Source organism: Martes martes (genome assembly GCF_963455335.1).
Source record: "Martes martes genome assembly, chromosome: 5".
NCBI classification, from domain to species: Eukaryota; Metazoa; Chordata; class Mammalia; order Carnivora; family Mustelidae; genus Martes; species Martes martes.
In genome coordinates this window covers 109,370,743-109,393,149 of record NC_137892.1, presented here as the reverse complement: position 1 = coordinate 109,393,149, position 22,407 = coordinate 109,370,743, and the positions used below count along the sequence as shown (strand labels likewise).

The following is a 22,407-nucleotide window of genomic DNA, read 5'->3' as shown; positions in this document are numbered from 1 at the left end:
GCAATGACTGAGAAATGTTTAGAATAGAAAAATGATGAATGCACAGAAATGGAAGGAACAGTATATAAGATTAGAACTCTGAATAGACTGACATGACATACATATTACAATCCCTAGAGAAACAACTAAAAAATTATTTGAGGAGATAACTAAAAAATCAATAGAAAAATTAAAATGAAATTTAAAAAAATATTAACCCATGTGAAGGTGGGAAAGGAAATATAGAGAGGAAAGGAAAAAGAAAAGAAAAGAATTAGTACCATATAGAGGAATTGAACACATGATAAATAATTTGGTCTAATTGACATATCTGGAATCTTACACTCAGTAATTAGCGAACATGTGTTCTTCTCAGATTCATTGGTGAAACCAATCCAGTTAAAAGAAAGAAAATACATACATCTATTGATGGACATTAGGTGGCTTCCATGCCTTGGTTTTTATAAATAATGCTGCAATAAACATAGGGATGCACGTATCTTTTCAAATTAATGTTTTCATTTTCTTTGGGTAAATTCCCAGAGTAGAATTAATGGATCATATGGTATCTCTAATAAGGAAGATGTGATACACACATACACACACACACACATTATATAGCCATTAAAAAGGATGAGTTTTTGTTTTTGTTTTTTGCCATTTGTGACAATGTTGATGGCTCTAGAGGGTATTATGCTAAGTGAAATGAGTCATACTGAGAATACCAAATACGGTATGATTTCACTCATGTGTGGAATCTAAAAAACAAATGATAAACAAAAAGCAGAATCAGATCTATAAATACAGAGAACAAACTGATGGTTCCCTCCCAGAAGGAACAGGGTAGGGAAGATGATCAAAATGAAGGGAAGGGAGTGGGAGATACAGGTTTTCATTTATGAAATGAGTAAGTCATGGAAATAAAAGATATAGCATAGGGAATATAATCAATGATATTGTAATAGTGTTATATGGTGACATATGATACCTACACTTGTGAGCAGAACATAACACATAGAGATGTTGACTCACTGTACTGCACACTTGAAATTAATGTAATGTGTGTCAACTGTACTCAAATAAAAAAATTTTAAAAATATTTTTAAAAAGAAAGCACAAATAAGTAATGTCAAGAATGAAAATAAGGACAACATGCTATTAATCTAGCAAAAATTTAAAAGGATTCAAAAATACTTGGATAACTTTGTGCCAATCCATTTGAAAACATAGATGAAATGAGCATAGTCCTAGAAATATTGATTGTTCCCAGTCAGCTCAAGAGAAAATAGACAATGTTAGTGATTGTAATTAAATTACAATAAGCTGTAATTTAAAAATATAAACTATATAAATTAAATTATAATAATTATAATTTAAAAATAAAGTTTCTGCATCTGTAAACTGATGATCATCATACTAGCTATGTTTGTTTTAAGGCTACTCTGTGGCAGACAATGTTCTAAGGAGCATTTTACCTGCCTTATCTAACTCATTGCTCACAACAACCCTATGAAGGGGGGAGCTATTTTTATGTTTATTTTATAAATGAGTAAACAGAGACTCATCAGAGGAAATGATTCTAAGAATTTATGGTCAAGTATTTTTAAAACAGACTCTGGAATTCCCACTTTAATTCTAGCCTACATAATGACAATTTTAGAGGGCTGTCATCCTCATTAATTTGAAAACTGTACCTGAAAGCATTTAGACCAGTGCCTGCCACACTGTGAAGTCCTCAATAAATATAAGCTAATCTAGTAGCTGTTCCCAAACATAGAACAGCCTAGACTAGACTGTTGCAGCTGGACTGTTGCAGCTAGACTGTTGCAGCCAATTCACTATTGTTCTTTTATTTACTTTTTTATCCAAAATTTATTTATTTTATTTATCCAAAAAAAAAGGGTTTTTTTGAAGAGGCAGAGTCCCACGTGGTCAGATGACTCTACGCTTTGGTAATGCTGTTACATAGGGTAAATGATACGTATAGTTTTTAATACCAGAATTCAATTTTTATCTTGTTGGAATTTTCATCAGCAGAAAAGAATCTCCAGCTAGCTAGGTTACTGGGTATTTCATTTCTATTTGTGAATTGGCAGTTGTTCAGCAGAACCTTTTGTTGTGGCTGCTTTGGGTGTTCCAAATCGGTCTTTGTTCAGGCTGGAACAGTGAAAATGCCACCATATCATAGGAGAATGCCACACTCACCTTTCTCTTTGAAGTTATAAAGCTTACAGAGAAACCAAGGATATTGGAAACTCTCCTGTCGTCACTAACCATTTTGATGTTTCCTTGATTTAGAATGTATTTATTTACCCTGGAATGATTCTAGTTAAAAATTGTGAAAGTTGTGACCTATCACGCCTTTAGGTAGAGTTTAAAATAATCTGAAAGTTTAGAAATATCAAAATATTAATATTTTAGGAACTATATGTAAAAGAAAATTCTTATTCTTAAAGTGAATTTTTGAAATATAAATGTTTTGCTTAAGTTTTTATGAGTAATAATGCATGTACAACTCCTCTGTAGTTTTTAAGCCACAGGATTTTTCATGAACAGTCTTGTCTGCATTTGGAAAAATATCTGAATATGTAAAATCAGATGAACTTTAGAAGGGCATTAAGAAGGAGTTTATATGAAGAATTTTAGCATACACAAGCATAAAACATTAGAATTCATAAGTAGTTTCTTCAGTGGTTTTCCCAAATTTGTTATCAATGTATTTATAGATATGTAGATTTTAGATTGCTTAAAAATAATATTTTAGATAATATTGGTAAGTTTTTGGTAAGTGATCATTTTCTGTAGCTTGTACATATCAATGATTTATCAAATTTCAAGATAAGATATTGATACTAAATACAAGGTAACAATTTGGTGGTTTATTTTCAGTTAATCAAAAATAAAAATTATCTTTTATCACTTAAAATTGCCACATTTTTCTTGATAACTTTTTGCTGCAAAAACTTAGGGTATCAGATCAAATTACTCCCCTTACCGTGATAAAAAAAAAAAAAAGAACTATACTATTTTAATTGATACCATTTTCTTAAATACTTGCTGGAAAATTTGGAGTTCATACTCATTTCTGACTTAAAGGTGTAGACTCTAACATTTGCTCAGGAAAATTGACCCATGCTTATTTACAAGAGATTCTCTTTGTCTTAGGATAATGATGCTAGAAAAAGGCCACTTAAAAATGGAATCAGTGTTAAAAAAAGAATCAATATTTCATATCAAATAGTAAAAATAATTTATTCTAACTTTATCTTCCAAAAAGAACATTGATTATCAAAAGTATATTTTAATGTTTAATACAATTTATTATTCCAATTATGCTATAATTATGCAAAAGGATAAAGAATAAGAGTTTTTGTGCAAGGCATAATATACATTTTATGGCAAAATTGCATGAATGTACAATACATCCTCCACTTTATATTTGAATTTCACAGCATGATCACAGAGAGTTGTATTTTGCAAAAAAAAAAAAAAAAAAAAAAAGGATGAATTCATCAATTTTCCTAAGGACTATTCATTAACCTTTTATTTAAATAGTTATCAGTCGCATTCAAGTTGAGAGTTTCCTGATTCTTGGTATGATGAGTGATTTTTTTATTGTATCCTGGCTATTTGAAATATTGTGTTTTGAAACTCTGGATCTTATCTAAATCTTCTGTTGCAGCAAGCTTCCTCTGATACCAAGCCAGTGGGAAAAATGGGACATTGAGGCTTGACTGCCAGATGGAAGTGAAAGTCCCAAGTTTGTCAGTTGGTCTTCTTTGACAAAGCAGGGCGTGGGTGGTAGGGGAGTGGGTGGTGGAATGGATTGAGAAAGGATGCTCTCTTGCCGAGCCAAGTTGGGATTTTAGACTCTTCACTGGGATTCTGCAGGTACCAACGCAACTGAGAGAGAGGGGGATACCTCTTTATAGCTCCCCCATGAATTCTTCAGCGGTGGTAAATTTAAATTTAACATTAATTCTTCTCTGACACCATCAGGGAGAGGAAGGGGTGCTTCATACCACTGGGTGGGGATGTAAGTCCAGGATCTCCTTAAGGCCACCAATGATGCCTTCCTGTGGGATGTCTAGGAAGGCTCATTCCTATTGGATGAAGATGAAATTCTGCTTTATCACTTGATTCTACCCTGGGGTGTTTGTGGAGGTAAGGAAGGACCCTTAATTTACAGTAGGCTTTACTCTAGGCTTATTTTGCATGTTTCCACTGGTGTTCTTAATTTGCAGATTTCTCCAACACCAGGTCTGGAATACATAAGGCAAAAATAAACACCAGGGAACTCACAACTATGTCTTTTCTCAGGTCCCAGGATCCTGATAGCACTGTCTTCTTTAGACCCCCTTTAAACTCTTTCTAAGTAGTTTTTCTATGTACTCCTCAGGGGTTCAGCTGTACTTAGTGGGACGAGTAGAACGGCATGGGGAATTCTATCTTGATCCAAAACCAGAAGTCTGTCAAGTCATCTTTTGAAGAAACCATAATCATACCAATATGCATTTCCATTTTTCTCTTTTTCACAGGTTAATTCTGTTAGATCATGGTAATTATGTGGCCTTGCTTATGATCCTAGTGTTTCTTAGCATTACTTGTATTGACTTCATGGAAATCTGCATCTTCACAAGCTTTACAACTTAGACTTATATTGGCACCATATTACTTTCTGTTATCAACAACTAACTAATGATACAGATGTTGATAGGTTGGTTGATATGAGAAGAGATTAGCAGTAAGTGGGTTGGTATGGTGGGGATTAATTTTAGACGTGATCATTAGTGACTATTTTCATGTTGTAGCAACTTTTGCTCCTGTGTATAGAATTCTGTCTCTTAAATTCAGGGGACTCGCATACTGAGCATTTAGGTAATACAAGTTTTCTATATTGTACTCCCCTATTACTACAGTTAACTTTTATCTTCCTGCCCTCCTAGTAGAAAATCTGTTCAAATGCTGACATTTCCAGTGCTATTTGTATTCCTTGGTATTACCATGACATGATAATTCTGACTTAGCGACATATGTGCTTCTCCTAGTTAAAGGTTATTTCAAAGTGTGAGAAGTTGGTAAAAACTTAGAAGATAAAGCCATGATCACAATACGCTGCCATATCTTCCCTTTGAATTGTGTCCCCAAACAAAACTAGTTGGTCAGAGGCTAATTTTTGATATCTCTTGCAAAATTTCTCTCAAAAAAAGTTCTGAAGAGGATCTGGGTTATACACTGAAGTTATGGTCAAGAAAAAGACAACTCAAAGACAAAGAGATTTACCAAGAGAATTATTTTTAAACACTTGTGTTCTGCTATCCTGGTCACCTAACAGTTTTAGACATTAATTTTATCTCCCAACATCCTAAATTATACTCAAATTCTAAAATACAGATATGTAGTTTTAAAATAAAAATAGTGACCTTGGCCTTGATGATATGCTTGGGGCCACACTGGGCAGTTCACTGGCATCGACCATAAAACACATACCTGATGAAATAAGTTTGAAACATCATCCACATCCACTTTAATACAGTATCAGAGACACTGGAGGCAGATAGAAGGTAAACATATGTTTCATGAATACTGAAATATGATGACTCTTTCTATCTTCTGCAAGAAAGTAAAGAAGGAAAGAAAATGTTGACTGCTTTCCACTAGAAATCTTAGCTCGGAGAATCACACAATGACTAGTCTCTCTCTTCCATTCAAAGCTGCCATGGAGCTTAATAAAGACATAATTATACAAGATGAATTAAAGCAAAATCAACCTTCCATCAATGAGCAAAGTAAGTGCAAAACAATAAGTTGACGTGGTATTAAAATTCCCCTATGCTGTTTACATTCTGAGCAGAAGAGTATGACGTGAGAGTTTTGTGCTGTGAGATAAACTACATGAAAAATGTTTGTCTGAAATCAGTGTAGATAGGGGAATGTTTGGGAACAGTTTGGTAAGAGCACAGTGAAGGGGGCCTGATGACTCCTGGAGTAAATTCAGAGTCCCTCCAAGTAGTGAGTCTACTGCTAGATGAACATCTGCTGGCCAAGCTGTGAAAGGATGAACGGTTGGACCAGTAGATGACCTTTCATGGCTCCTTGTCCTTTTCCTATATAGTATTTATCACTGTATAAATTGTACTTTGTTTATGGGATTCTTTGATGAATGTCTCTTTCCCAATTAGACTGTAAATGTCATGGGCTCCATTTTTATAAGGCTTACTGTTATATCCCCAATGCCTGGCAGAGCACTAGGAACGATAAATATTTGTTGAATGATTTAATAAATGATAGATCCATTTTTCCTTTCCACCGTGTATGTGGCTTGCCAGATTCATATGTTAAGCCAGCAAACTTGGAAATGGCTTGGGCCAGAATCTGTCCCAGGTACTTAGAATAAGATTACTATTCTTTTGAGTTAGTTGATGACAAAAGGTACCAAACAAGGAATTATGAGGAAAGGGTAGCATTGGGAGACCATGGTCCTATTGGAAAATGACTATAAGGAGTTTAGAAGGTAGTATTTTTGAGGAAACTTTTCTGAATTTTGACTAAAACCTGGCTTCTTATAAGCCAGTGTAAACATAGTTAATTTTCCCAATGACTTCACTACCTCATCTCCAATTTTCTTTACAGTGTTGCTTGTTTGTGGCTTATGGGGCTGTAAGCTTAAAGTTGAAACTCTTAAAGTACGCTGTTTTCCGAATTTTGTGGTTACTTTAAAAGTTGTGCTAATTTTAAATGATTTATGATGATTTCAAGTTTAACAGAAAAAAACAATATTTTAATTTCTTATCATCAAGTAAATTTGATAACCAAAGAAGAAGACTGTATTTATTCCATGGCTTTCCAGGCCCTAGGCGTATTGCCTGTTACTTTGCGTACCCAGATTGAAAAGCACATGGGATGCTCTGAAAACTGAAGCTTCCTTTCCTCACACAGATGTTTCTCTTTTCCTGAGGAGGTCTTTGAAACCAGTTCCAGATAATGAGATGTGGGAAAACCATCAGGAAAGTTGCCTTAATACATACACACTCCATTTCAAATGGAATCATATAGCTAAAAATTCCCACATGTGGAATAAAAACATGTGTGTTTTCATTTGACTTGTTTTCATTTATTGTAGGAAAAGGAAACATTGTATTTCCTGCCTGTCCAGAGCAAACATGAGCTCTAGAAACAAGATGGGAGAATGCTCATATTAAGTGACTCTTCATTTACTGGAGACGAGAAAACTAAAAAAGAAAAGTATTGTAACATCAGACATATATGAACTTAACTTTCATTTTATAGACTACTGAAACTAAAATAAACATTTTAGTGTACAATTATGAGAAAATATCTAAGTACCAAGGATGTTAACTGGAATAGAGTACCTGGGCAAGGGATCTCAGACATGATAAAATATGCACAGGGAATAAATAACAGTCCTTAGGACCATGCTGGTGGCGGTGAGGACTTCCTCTTCCCTGCCCAGTAAGCAGGAAATCACCCCATCCCCACAGGAAGTTTTGCTTGGGTTAGCTCTCCAATGAATAGGTTTCACTCTGCAGAGGCAATTATGTATAAAATTGGGTTTGATCCCATTTACACAGCTAACTAAAGAAGACTGTGGAACTTCAACATGTGGCGAAGTTGGAAAGTAGAACCTCAGAATATTACAAATTAAAGTCACACTACGTCAATACAAACAGTTACAAACACTTTTTAAAACAAAAGCTGAGAAATGATGCCATGTATGTGGAGTATCATAGAGTAGTTATTTTATGTCGTAAGTTTGGAGATATGATTGATAGGGAATGACCCTAATATAATCAGTATATACAAAGTAAACCATGGATTTGGTGTTATTTATAAGGTTTTCCTCGCTAATAGCATGGAACTGCATTTATTCACTGCATTTTCCCCCATTGTCTGTAACTTGGTTAAAGACAAAAAAAAAAAAAAAAAGAAAGAAAAATCTGCTATATATGTCAGTAAATAGAATGTACCACATGATTTCATCTAATTTGCATTGAAAGCTTAAAATGTCTTGTAAGAAGCTGTAAGAGTGAAGTACACAGATAGCACATTCACTGTGCCAAAATGTTGCCAGGCTGGTTTTTGATTCAGAGCATTTCACATTGTAGAATGAGCAGATGCTTGGAATCTGCAGATTAGAGGTGTATTGTGGATCTGCCACTTGCCTAGGCATGACCTTGGAAATCGCCAACGCCTAAACTGCTGGGCTATTATGATATTTAAATGATATTTAAAGCCTATACACTGTCTGCCCATGCCCAACATATGGTAACGTAAAAATGGTCAATAAAAGTCTATTCTCTTCCGCTTCCCATTCATGCACATATTCACTCTCCATAGGTGAAACCTACTTGTGGTTTTAAGCTGAAGACATTGTTTGATATCATTAAAAATGTAAGGACTGACTTTTCATCCCAAGGATGCTAACTTAAATAATACATTACATAGTTTATTTTTAAAAAAAAAATTGGTGTATATTATCACATAGAAGATACACAGTGATCCTGAGAGGAATTTAAGAGATTAATACCCAGATTTTACAGATGAGAAAACTGGGGCTCAAGGAGTAAGAGACTTGCCACAATGAGACTTACCAGTGGGAAGCTGGGACCAGTACCCAGGTCTCCTGGCCACCACTCACATTTATTGGAGGATTAAGGTTCTTTGACATGAAGACAGGCTGCTCAAGGATCAGATCCATGTTTTGCTACAATCTAGATGTGTGACCTTGGGTAAGTCACTTAAATTCTCTATTCCTCTGTTCCTCAGTTTCCTTACAAAACGATTACAATAATATTATCTTCTTCATAAAGTTGCTGTAAAACTTAAAAACATAAAATAGAAGTTGCCAAACCAAAGATACCCAGAGCAAAGTAAGCGCTTGGTATATATTAGCTATTATTACAAATTCCATTTTTTTCAGCTACGTGTGCTACCTAGACAAGAGTAAATGCTGTAACATTTTTCAAATAAAATCTGAGCATTCTGGCCTAGGGTTAAAAGTAATCGTAGATGTTTCCTTTTTTGCTCTCAAATTTACCCCAATATCCTAAATACTCTTGCTCATATATTCCTGTATACCATGCAAATCTGATAGATTTTTTTTTTTTTTTTTTGATGGGAAAAACCACCTGTCTGCTCTTTGTAAGAATAAATTTCCACTTTGTAAGGCATTTCACAATTTGTAATCAGTCTCTCTGTTGCTGTCACCTTAGGAACTAACTTCACCCTTGCGGAACTGGGAATCTGTGAGCCCTCCCCGCACCGAAGTGGCTACTGTTCTGACATGGGGATCCTTCACCAGGGCTACTCTCTGAGCACAGGGTCTGACGCCGACTCCGACACAGAGGGAGGGATGTCTCCAGAACACGCCATCAGACTGTGGGGGAGAGGGATAAAATCCAGACGCAGTTCCGGCCTGTCCAGTCGTGAGAACTCAGCCCTTACTTTGACCGATTCTGACAACGAAAATAAGTCAGATGATGAGAACGGTAGGCCTGCTTCTTAAATACCTTTTCGTGTTCTGGGTACGGCACATTGTGGCGTTTGGGATGCCTGTTTTTTAATAAAGAGGAGTATAAAACCATTCATTTTCTTTTAAATCGACCTTGTCTACCCGCTCCGCGCTCGGGAAAAATAAACCAGCAAACCTCCAGCACACAAGAAATGAGGAGAGAATTTTAAAATCACATTTTGATGATAACACAGTATTCAGGTATAGTTGGTTGGTCTTATTAGCAAGTAAATTACATTGCAAAAGAGGCAACTTGATAAACTATGACCTATACCTAGAAAATGTCCTCTCGCCACAAGTTTCTAGGTCTTCGTATTGATTTCCCCTTCCCAGTAAATGGCAACCTAGGGTATTTTTTTTTTTTTTCATGAAGATCTCTTAAGAATCCTACCTTATCTTAGACTTTCATTTCCAGGCGGCAATGCCTCATATCCGTATTGAAGATCAAACCTGGAACAGATGCTCTGGAGTTTAATAATGACAAATAGGAAGAGACTTGTCTACAAAAAAAAGTATTCTCTTCTCTGTTTACTTTTCTCCTTGGTACCTATGTAGGTTAATGGCTTCCCTCATCTTCTATCACAAATCACTATTGCTTATCCATCAGCTTCGTAGATGGGTTTTAATGAAACTTTGGAAATTAAATGCTTCCGATCATTAAGCAGTAAATATAGGGAAGCCTAAGCAAGTCATTAAAGAGATAAGGTGCTTATTTGTGGATTTCTTAGCGACTCAGAGCTGTGTTTAGTCAAAAACGTCTTTTAAAAGATAAATTGCATTAGGTACAGCTGATTTATGAAGAAAACATCAAATGCTGTGTGGTTTGTTATGAATATATTGTGTGTTTGCTGAAAGAATTGCCATTAAAATGTTTACAAACAGATCAGTTAAGAATGTTTATATAAAATATTATAAACTTCTACTAGAGCAGCTATAAGTATTTTCTTGCATTTAAAAAAAGAAAAAGAAATTTGCAGGCGGACAGCTTGTTGTGAATGCGAAAGCATAGCTAAATATCATTTAATCTCAAAACTGTGTTGAAAATACATCATTTCCTGGGTAAGTCGCATATATCCAAAAAGATGTCACTTTGTGGAATTTAAATTTGTGTTTAATTCTGAAATAATTTATTCTACTGTGGGGACAAGGAGATGTGTCTTACTTATGCCTCTGTTCATGTAGCTAATCAAGGTGTACTCTCAAGGAAAAATCTGTACTTGACTCTTTTTGAATTTTAACAAAATTCTGACACTTGGCACATTCAACACTCTTAGGTACTTATTTGATAGGAAATTACTTTTAGAAGTTTTCATAAAGGCATACATTGAATCCATTTACTGATGTACTTTTTCAGCTCCGAGTGTGTCAGATACTATTTAAGTGGAGGCAGTATGATTGCCTAATAAATAAAATCACTTGCAATCCAAGAATTTATGGCACATTTTAAACAAGGTATTTTGGCAAATCTTCCATGGTGGCATTCTCACTGGTCTCATGGGAACCATCTGTACAAAATTTTTGCAAATTGATAGAATCCCCACCCTCTCTTTTTAAGCCTATATACATCTTAAAAACTTAACTGATGAGGAGAGTTTTCCAGTGAAGCAAAGGGAGCAAAAAAAAGCTTGCCTTGATTTCACCTAAAGTGTTATGGATAGGAGAATTTCAGAACGAATGATGTGTTGGGGAGACCAAAAGTAGTCTCTCTTTTTTCCAGTATTATTTAAAACATCATCCTTGAACCATTTTCACCTCTGAGGAGGCCATACAAATCCCTGTGTATGGAGAGGAAATAAACCCTTAAATCCAGTGTCTTGATTTTTTCCGGTAACGCCAGTTATAAGGCAGTCAGAATTGCATCAAGAAATCTGTACTTGGAAGTACTGAGAGACTCTTTCGTGCCTGCTTCTGGCAGAGCACGAAGGAGGTAAGGAAGCAGAGTTCAAGCTTCGGTGCTAGCTGGTTATTTTAAAATGTGCAGATAAAATGTGTTTCATTTTCTCTTTTCTTAAATGTTTCCGTATACCACATATTCAGAAGATGTACATAATGCATGTTCTCTTCTCATTTGGGGCCAAGAATAAAAATAAGGAATTTGACACGTCACATCATAAACTCTTCAAGCAAATAAAAAGGGAGGCGCAAGTCACTCTGCAGACTGAGGTGTTAACTTCAGGCAACTTCTTTCTCTTTGACAAATTCCGTTTGGCTCACAAAGAAATCAATGCATTTTCACATCACTGACTTTATGAAGTTTGGGAATGTATTATCATATAGATTGACAGTTGCCCCACTGGTTCCACACCACAGCGTGGACACTTACAAAGCCGTCATTAATTTCTCACACTTGTACCCCACGATGGCTTCCTCCATAATAAACACTCTGTCCTTCAGAACCCAATCAATAACCTTTTAGGCATGCCTCTCTTGAAGAGGAAGTTAAAGAATCTGTTCTTTGAGAAGGAAGCTCTCCGATTCAATTTTAGATTTTAAAGCTACATGCTCATAAAATGCATCTTTTCTTTGTGTCCCAGATATTTTCATTTCATGTTTATGGTGGGATCTTGGGGGTACCTCGATTTTCACAGAGCTTATTCAAAATTGCCCTTAAAACATTCCAGTTGTGGTTTTGCTAAGCAAGGTTAGAATGTGAAGGCAGATCCAAAAACCAAAATCTCTTTCTGTGGTGTGAAACGTATCCAGCTGTCAGACTCATGTAATAAAAACCCTGACTGGCAGCAGTTCTTCCTGCATGAGCCTCTGACACAAATGACCTACTAGGAACTTGAGAGTACCATCACACTGAACACATGATAAATATGTCCTTTTTTAAATCTTTTTCCTTCACAGCTCTGCATCTTACACGCACTGTATATATGGCCACCAAATTAACATTGTGCTGGCTTTGCTTGCTTTAAATAAATACAGCTCTCAGGTTCAAGTGGTCTTATCAGGTCGTTTGACTGTAAGTTAAAGATGGCTTAGTTAGAAATGGCAGTGAGTTGAGAACAGCCAGGCCAAGTGTTTGCTGCTGTGTAATTTGACGCATCTATAGAAAGAGCTTCCTCCGTGACTTTAAATTAGAATCATCCCTTTTTGGGGGTAATAAATGTCCCGCTTAAAATATGTCCTCTTAGAGGCCCTTTGTATCACCTGAGTTATGGAGAAAATGGGGCAGTCACTAATACACAAGAATAACTAATTGCCTCTTTAAAAATGCAGAAAAGCACACACTGTAAAAAATCTGGTCTATGTACTCTTGACTCCCTTAGGCAGTTGCTTCACCTTGGGGACTTAAAATATCCTTGGGTGTTTTTTGTTGTTGTTGTTGTTGTTTTTCCAGCATAATTCTAGTTTTAGTTATTTTGTTAGAAATCCAGAAACAAAAGAAAACACAAAGAAGAAGAGCTTGTCTATGGAATAGAGAGCCAGAAATTATAGAAAACTAAATCTGTCCTTGGTACAGAAGAAAATTAGCCTTCCCTTACCCTCTCTGCTTTCACCCAAAGTAAATAAGGACAATGTTCATTTTCATCTCTTGTCAATTGGGAAATTTACAATTCTCATAATGTACTTTGAGGTTGAAAATATAAATGTTGGGTTAATTTCATTGCATTTCACAAAATGCATTTATAAAACAAGCTGGCTCTTGGTACATAATGGATTTGTGTAAAGTGTATTTGTGGAACATAGATTCTATTAGATTGTGAGTCCTCTTGGCTGAGGGCTGCAGTGTTCCTGCATCTTGAGGAGGACATGAACACACCCAGGTACTCAATGCATGTTAATTGAGGCATGAGAAATGAACTCTGAGGAAGGAAGGATTTTCCTTAATACCGGGGACAGTATCTATAGGTTATTGCCACCAACCACATTGCATTCACTTATTTGCCGTATCAGGTGAGTTTCTTGAGTCTTTTTCCTTTCTTTTCAAAAAGGAACCCATCAATAAATTCATTAGAGTGCTCTGTAAATATGCACATCCAAGACCTTTAGTGGGTTTCTATTTCTGACCCACTCTATTATACTTACATATGCTTAAGTTTATTTTGTTTTATAATGCACTCTACTCCTTTCTTCTTCCCCATTTTCTCACATGTAAAATTTACAGAGAATGCCTGGAACAGATATAAAGACTTACTATAAGCACCAGATAATTATAGCCCAGGGCTCGTAATTTTGCTCTTAAAGTCGGGAGTAAGAATAGTCAACAAGCTACAGAAATCATGCCGTAATACTCAACTGTACTTTTGATGTTGATACGGGGATGATTTCTTTACCAGCCAAACTTTATGGAAAAAAATTCCATGGAAAGAAAATACTGTCTCAATTCCTTAAAAACAAAACAAAAACAAAACAAAACAAAAAACATGGAAGAAAACAAACAAACTTTAAATCCATTTTGATGACAGTTTTTCAAATGGTATTTTTAAGCTTTATTTTTTTATACTTGCCAATTTGGAAGAAAAATATTTGTAAGGAATGTTAAATGAGTCATCATGGATTGAAAAGTTAAAATCATGAGGAAAAAAAAAAAATCACTGGTCAGAAGGTTCTCATTCTTGTCTATTCCTAAATGAAAGGATGATATGATTTTAAGAACTGCTCCATTCCCTAGAAGTTCAGATATTAGAGGCTACAGAGGCCCCTTATTTTACAAAAGGATTATTAACGAGAGTCTTAAATATATCATCATTGCAATGCTAAACTACAAGTGATAATAATATAGAACCCGATGGAAAATTTAGGAATATCACATTGTCACTTGGCTTGGTACATTAAGAAGTGGAAGGATAGATGTTTTGCAAAGGAACCTGTATAAGACTTTAGAGATTTAGGTTTTTGGCAAATGAAAGCAATGCTTACATTACTTGAAAGTAGAACAAACGACTTGAAAGAGTGTCAATACTGCATGTTCCAGATTATAAACTTTAGTGGCATGGTTTTTAGTTATTTATATATTTCTTTCTTTCCTTTGGTGGTTTCTTTCATGTTTGCTAATGCTCCCGGGGGCTATCAAGGAATGGCTCCATTCAATAAATACAATAAATAAAATGAAGCACTAAGCCTTACTTTTGGCAAGGGCAGCCTGATTATTACACGTGTAATCTCTGGGCCTTCAGGGAGACATTGGGCTTGGTGGATAATCATTTGGTTTTAAGCTGCTGAGTTCCTGATATCTGTACTTTCACTTCAGTTAAGCAGCAAAGGCAGTAACCGGGTGAGAGGCAAACCGTTTTTTGCCACTTCACCATTGGAAGCCTCTTCACTCAGAAAACTCTCTACGTTTTGCTTATTGTTCAGTCACTTTTTAGCTTAGTTGTTTTTTGTCAAGGATCAAATTAAATTTAAATTTGGGGGAGAGACACAATCAAGTATTAGAGCCATAAATAAAATGAGTTAAAGCTAAGGAAGTAGGTAGTATAAATTTTCTATGGACAACTGCATCCGGATGAACCTACACAAAATAAAATATGAAGCTAAAAAGGGGTTGCAAAGGCACATGATAAGTAAGGAGACACTTCATTTACCTATTATGAAACTAGGACACAGTGAGGGGAAAGAGAGAATTTCAAGTAACAGATTTGTAAGTAGGATAGAAATTATGGATATGTAGGTATTGTGGATAGATATTCTTACACCTACTAGTAAAAATGTTACTTGTGATTTCATGTTGAGTATTATTTAGGGCTAGCCGAAAGAAGTACCTTGAAAATTGCCCTTCCCAGTTTCCCTAAACTCAGTTTGAGGGATGTTAAAGGCATCCAAGGTCGAGGGAAGAGATTCACAGAATGGTCATTAACATAGAGGCTGTGAACTGTAGTTCATGAGTTGTTTTATTTGGTCAGTCCCATGTTTAAAAAATTTGACATTACAAATTAACATTTTTAAGTAGAATTTTTAATAAAGAAGCTTGGCTTCTCTTGAAATATACAAGATCTAGTAGCACTTGTCCAGCTTTCCTTCTGGACAAGTTTGGTTAGAAATAGTCCCCATGGTAGTTCTAGATGGGCCCATGTCACCTGGTTCACCTGAGCTCCCTTCAGTCTACTCCACTCATTTCCAGTCTGCTTAGCCTTGTAGCATTTGAGTTTCCAGCCTTGACCTGTGTGCCCACTTCAGGGAAACCGCAGACAATAAAAATGGTAGAAAGAAAGCTAGAAACCAGCACTGTTAGCTTAATTTCATGTGTGTTTAAAATAGTGATGTTGCTTGCATTTTGTTAAGTTTGACTCATCTGGAGGTTGGGCTTAATTTTGCTAGACCAAATTAAAAAAGTAATTTTAAGGTGTTCTGATAAAATTAAATCAAATGAAAATCAATTTAATTTGGAGATTAAGAAAGTAGTTGTATGTATGTGGGAGGGGGATGGTGAGTACATGATTCACCAACCCCATCTTCTGCCATACTAAGAAGTTACAGTCAGAATTTTTGATTCCAACACATATAAGCTATTTTAAAGTAAACGTATCTAGGTGGACTTTTAGGAAGGAGATGGAGGGAAAACCTACTTTAAAACTTTAGCTATTTCAGCTGATTGAGGAAAACCCCAGGGCTTTTTAGGAGGAAGCCATTTAAAGAGGAGGAAAATGGCTTTGTACTAATTATGTTCAGTTTTGATCAGGCAAAGGGTTTATGGAGTCGGTTACAATAAAGTGGAAGACAATAAAACAAAGACTAGAAGAGGAAAATGCAGTGATATACAAAAGGCCTCCAGTGTCCCAAGAGAGAAAGACTTGGAGCGATGCTGGATAATGCTGAGCTGGGAACAAGAACTGGAAACAGTGCTCCACAAACTGAGAAATGCTCCTCTGAAGTGGATAAGCAGGATCCCTGAGTGTTATTCAGGGATGGCTCTTGCTCAGAGTGTAGTATTCTCCCAGTTCTCTTAGCGTCCCAGGGATATTTGCAAAGGAGAGAAAGTAATTGAAATACAAGCATGTTTACTAATGGAAGGGGCTGAAATACCCAAGCTGGCATTCTTTGGGAATTCCATTCATGGAGGCTTGCTATGGCCTAGAGGGACGAGGAAAGACTGATACTACAGCAGTATCTCCACTTGTCTTAAACATAAAAATGAGGGACATGGACTTACACAGAGTCTGGGCACAAGAGGAGGGTTGGGAAGTATTTCTTCATTTTATGCAAGAAATACATTATCACACATAACACTGATACAAAAGGATCTTTGAAATTAGTTTTAAAAAGAGGAAAATTGGGGGGCACCTGGGTGGCTCAGTGGGTTAAGCCTCTGCCTTCGGCTCAGGTCCTGATCTCAGGGTCCTGAGATAGAGCCCCGCATCGGGCTCTCTGCTCGGTGGGGAGCCTGCTTCCCCCTCCCTCTCTGCCTGCCTCTCTGCCTACTTGCGATCTCTCCCTCTCTGTCAAATAAATAAATTAAAAAAAAAAAAGAGGAAAATTGGTATTCAGAAAGTAATGCTTGTTGGTTAAATATGCATATTTAAAAAAACACATATATGTTGCTGACAAAACTATGTTCCTCTTTATTTAGAGTTGATGAAAAGCAGCTAAATAATCTCAGATGAGGTGACAATCTGATTTGGAGGATCCCTCTTTAATTTCTGAAAAGATTTAAGGAAGGGCTGCTGGATGCTCAGCATTATACAAAACCACTCTGTGTGTCTCTGTGTGTGTGTGTGTGTGTGTGTGTGTGTGTGTCTGTTTTGGGTTCATGGAGGTAGGGGGAGTTCATCTGGGAGGAGGGCTATTATTGAGAAGGATAGACATCAAGAAATGCAAACTGATCCAAGTCCAGGGAGATGATCACATAAGGCCATACACCAAAATGCCAAAATGAGTACTGTCAACATTTGGAAGTATAGTTTTAGGGGAAGCAGGGAAGGGAGACATGTGCTGACCTTTGTCTTGAACTCTGATGGTCCTCTTAGACCAGGGAGCATTTCTCTAAAGCCACTGTTCAGTTATGCTCCCATCCACTCAAGTCAGAATGCAGGTAAAAGGACCTACTTTTTCTCTGTTCCCACCCAAGAACTCTTCCCTCCTGGCACCTCTCAACCAGTACGAGTCTGTCAGAGATACAATGTTTGATTTGATGGGGAGGCTGATTTCTTTGCAACCTAAAATATATTCTTCTATGCCCTTCCTCTCTTCCCAACCCTGATCTCTGCCCTTAGGACTTTAGGCTCAATCACTGCATCGGTGAGCTAATTTCTTTATTATTTCATTCCACTCTCTTGTTAAGATTAGTGGGATTAGGTTTTCAAAATCTGATTTGAGCATCACTGGGGTGCAAAAAGTATTAAAAGTTCTATTTATATTTTCTTTTCTGTACATTTATCCTTTAAAATTTCTATTTTTGAGTATGTTTTATCCTGCATATATTAGTATATGTGCACACACACATATATGATAGATTATGTAAACGCAAAAGTGTATACCTTGGATGTGTCTCCAAAAGTTTTATATTGATATAGGCGTGTGACAAAATGTTAAGTGAATATTGTTTTAGACATTTTATTTCCCAGGAGATGAAATCTAAGCAGCCAGACTCTCCTTGGAATATTTGGAGAATCCATTATCTTGTGGCAACCTGTTAGATTGTCTTTCCTATCGTTCATAGCTATCTGTACTGATCGTGCCTTACTATTTTTTTGATGCCGTTTCTGTTTTCTTCTCTCAATTCCCTGTGTCAACTTTCACTTCTTATATGGAGAGATAAAAATATGCACTTCGCTGTTTATTGAAAAAAGCAAGAACCCCTATGCATCTATAGAGAAAATTTCCATCTACTCTCAGTAGGGAAATAAGAAAATAAACATTACCTGTGTCAGCAGACTGGTATAATAGGGGCAACTTTGGGGAGGTGGAGTTTTAATTAGGTTGTAAATTAGGGTTAGAGTTTAAATGAGAGGAAATTAGATGATGGATATTGCAAATGAAGGAAAAACAATGTGTATGATGGCTGGAGGATAGGGAGGTGTTGTAAAAATGATGATGATGTTTCAGGAATATTACTTTCCATCAAATTCCAACTCTAGTCAGACTAATGGGAACATAGTGATTTTTACTGGACTGTGGTAGAAGTATATCAATAGATGTGTAGGTCCTAGATAGCTAAGAACTTTGACTTTCATCCTAAGGAAATAAGGTCTGACCAAGAAGACAGGAGAGAATTACTGGAAGTTTATTCGAGCAGAGACTGTTATGTTTTAGGAAGCATCCAGTTAAAATGCGTGTTTGGACAGGAAGCTAACAAAACTAGACGTAGTGGTATCAGAGAAGGGAACGATAATCCAGGTAGGAGGCCATAAGAAATTCCTGGATTACAGAGATTCTGGCTCCTGCTTTTTGGTGTTTCAAGAGGAGAAATTAACCCCTGACTAGCATATGAATGGTGAATATAACTAAAATAGTAAAATTTGAAAACCATCTAATTTGAAGCTCATGGAGTACGGGGGATATTCCTGACAGTTGTCTGTGATGCTTACACATACAACACAATGTTAGAACAGCTAGATGCAGCATTTATACAACTTAATCATATGATTAAATAATAGCATCTAGGCGCACCTAAGTGGCTCGGTTAAGTGCCTCACTTAGGTTCAGGTCATAATCTCTGAGTCCTGGGCTGGAGCCTCTTGTTGGGCTCTGCACTCAGCAGGGAGTGGGCTTGTCTCTTTCCCTTTTCCTCTGCCCCTCCCCTGTACTTGTGCTCAGCTCACTCTCTCTCAAATAAATAAAATCTTTAAAAAATGTAAAGCATCTAATACTGTTATATACAAGGAAAACAGGTCATGATGTTATTCCTATAGGAACAGTTCGTGTGTCGTAGTGGATTAACCATTTCTTGAAGATTCTTTCTGTTTCTGTATCCATTTTGCTTCTTCTGGAGTCATATATTTCATATATTTTTTCATAACTTTTCTTTTTAGCTTATAATACTGAAGTGATATCTGCTTTCTCATCCCTACCCTTGTGTTTTTATCTGTCAGATGTTTTAAAGTCAGGCTTGACAGGAATGTATTTACCTTTCTTTCAAGCTTTCTACTTGTCTTTATTTTTCTTTTTCATTAAGTTCATTTTTTTTTTAATTCTCTCACTTTTAACTTCTAGAGTATATTTTATTGTTTTTGTCTAGCCTTTTAATATGAGTACTAAGTTTTGGTACTTTCAGTCTTCCTTATTTAATAAGAATAAATATATTTGCCAGGTCCTATAGGATATAACAAGAAGTGGTATCTTTTTCCATGCCTTCTGAAGAGTCCTAGCCATCTGGACCCCCGAAATAAGTCCCATTACCAATTTTTCACTTTACTACTAATAATTATTAAAGACCACATTTTTAATCAATATTTATGATGTCCAGAGTAAGATATATATATAAAATATGGTTATATAGATTAACATATTAATATATAACAAATGTACATACATATGGACATATGTATGTACAACTATACGTATATGTACATACATATATGTACATGTGTATATACAAATATACATGTGTATAAAATACATAACATAAATATGTAAAAAGTATGAAAATATGTTCTGTATGATATTAATATTTTTTTAGAGCTGGCATCATGATTTGCATGCCCTACATAGCCTTAATTTTTTCAATAAAAATGAACATTTTCGTATGGCATTAAATATTTTCTGCAGTAACTAAGGGATACACAGTGCTCCTTTAGCATACCTTTTTTCCAAATTTATTTTATAGGACATTTATTTTATTTTAGAAGGAATAAAGAACAGTGTGATGAATAAAATCCTTACAGCTAAATTCCTGTGCACATTCCTAATTTTCAACTTATAATAAATTCATGAAAAATTTAGACATACATAGCTATGCAATATTGTAATTCTTTTCAACAAGTTTCTTGTTAGGAAAGTTTATGCTTGCACCAGCACTGTCTAACAATCATGTGGGACCCACACTGGTGTTCAGGAGTCACTGGAAACTATCTCAATATTTTTTCTATTTCTTGGTGAAAATATATTTATTCTGGTTTTCATTGATTTGAGTATGGGTGAGGCTGAGCAACTCTCCATGTGTTTATTAATTGTTTGTATGTCTTATTTTATGATTTATATTTCTTCTCCAAATGAGAATATGTTGGAATATTCTTCTCATTTTTTAGTTTGTTTTAACTTTTTACAATACCCATAGAATAAGTCCTGTTGTACTTTGTTATCTATACATATGGTTTAAAGTCTTCATTTACAGGTCTGAAAATCACTTGGCTACATTCTCAAAAGTATGCAACTTGTTTCCTATAGGATGGAACACTGTATATACATGCATACACATGATACACACATAGACATACATATATACATACATAATCTTGACTTGGAGAGCTCAGAAATCCATTTACTCCATCAGACTAAAGCTAGAAAACAATTTTAAATGATTGCATTTACCAAAGAAAAATAGCCAGCTCTTCATAGGATAAAACATTTTTTTCCATATTAAATATTTCAGCTGTTGTTCAGAATGCAGGACTTTATTTCAGATTGTTAATTTATAACAAACCAAGGATAGAATTGCATTCCAAATGATGAAAGGAAATTCACATCTGCTAAGACAATCTGCAAGGCACCTTGAGGAGATAGAATCGAGTAAATGATGTATTAAATATTCTTAAAACTTTCTCCATCTATATGGTGCCTTTGATTCAATGAGGATAGTAATCATAAACACAGTGGTATCCCAGCTATTGGTATTTTTACAAAATAGGTAGTTTTGCATGCAAGATAAATATCTCAGTACATAAAGAAAAATCCCTGAAAATAATCATGTGGAAGCAATTACTATTATAATAAGCATATGGCTCTACTAATATAGAGTGTTGCTTAATAATTGATGTTGTAGAAATAAAAGAGTAGAAAGAGTTCTATATTCTGGGGCATCCCTTTGTACATTCAGAATGGAAAAGACCCTAGTGAAATGCAGAACAATTAAGAGAATACAGGCTGTCTTCCACTTCCGCTGATACACATTTATGACTATGAGCAAAAAGGCACATTGGGAAGGCAGAAAGTATACAAATCAACTTAATCTGTCCCTTTGTGGTATTTCATGCCCTCCACAATATAGTCCGATTTTATGTTTTTAGCCCTTGCTCCCACTTCTCCTCTAAATATATTTTCAGTTCTAGCCCATCTGGGCTACGTATTTATTCCAGAGCATACTTTTTCCTCCTCTGTGTCTTTTGTTTGTACTGTTGCCTTTGCTTTGACTGCTATCCCAAACCCACCCATCTATAATATTCCTATTCATCGTCAAAGAATTATCTAAGATGCCAAGTCCTCTTAGAATTGGACTCAAGACCATTCTGATCTCTTTAAGGTATTTGAACTCCTACACCTTTGGATCCTTTAGCATTTCATTTATCCATTTCTTTTGGAAGTTGGGGGAAGTGGTATAGCCTTTACTGAGGTAGAGAAGGAAATGATTTCAGATTCATTGAGAGATAAAATGTACAAAAGTTGGTGGTGGTTTGAATGTAGGAGATGATAAATAAGAGCTGTCAAGGATTTCTTCTTTTTTTTTTTTAATTTAATGTTATTTTATTTCTTTTCAGTGTTCCAGAATTCATTGTTTATGCAACACACCCAGTGCTCCATGCAATATGTGCCCTCCATAATACCTGCCACCAGGCTCATCCATCCCCCCACAACCCTCCCCTCCAAAACCCTCAGTTTGTTTCTCAGAGTCCACAGTCTCTCATGGTTTCTCTCCCCATCCAATTTCCCCCAACTGACTTCTCCTTTCCATCCCACAGTGTTGTCCGGGTTATTCCTTGTGCTTCACAAATAAGTGAAACCATATGATAATTGACTCTCTCTGCTTGACTTATTTCACTCAGCATAATCTCTTCCAGTCCCTTCCATGTTGATACATC

At 35.8% G+C, this 22,407-nt stretch overlaps 1 protein-coding gene across 1 annotated transcript in view; it reads left to right on the top strand.

Annotated features, from left to right (window-relative positions):
• Window positions 1-22,407, top strand: part of TENM2 (teneurin transmembrane protein 2) — a 1,113,787-nt gene that overhangs the window by 259,948 nt on the left and 831,432 nt on the right. The window contains exons 3-4 of the mRNA XM_080804500.1: window positions 5,694-5,768; window positions 9,213-9,488. Of these exons, the coding sequence (XP_080660626.1) occupies window positions 5,694-5,768; window positions 9,213-9,488 (351 nt within the window). The remainder of the gene's footprint in view (window positions 1-5,693; window positions 5,769-9,212; window positions 9,489-22,407) is intronic.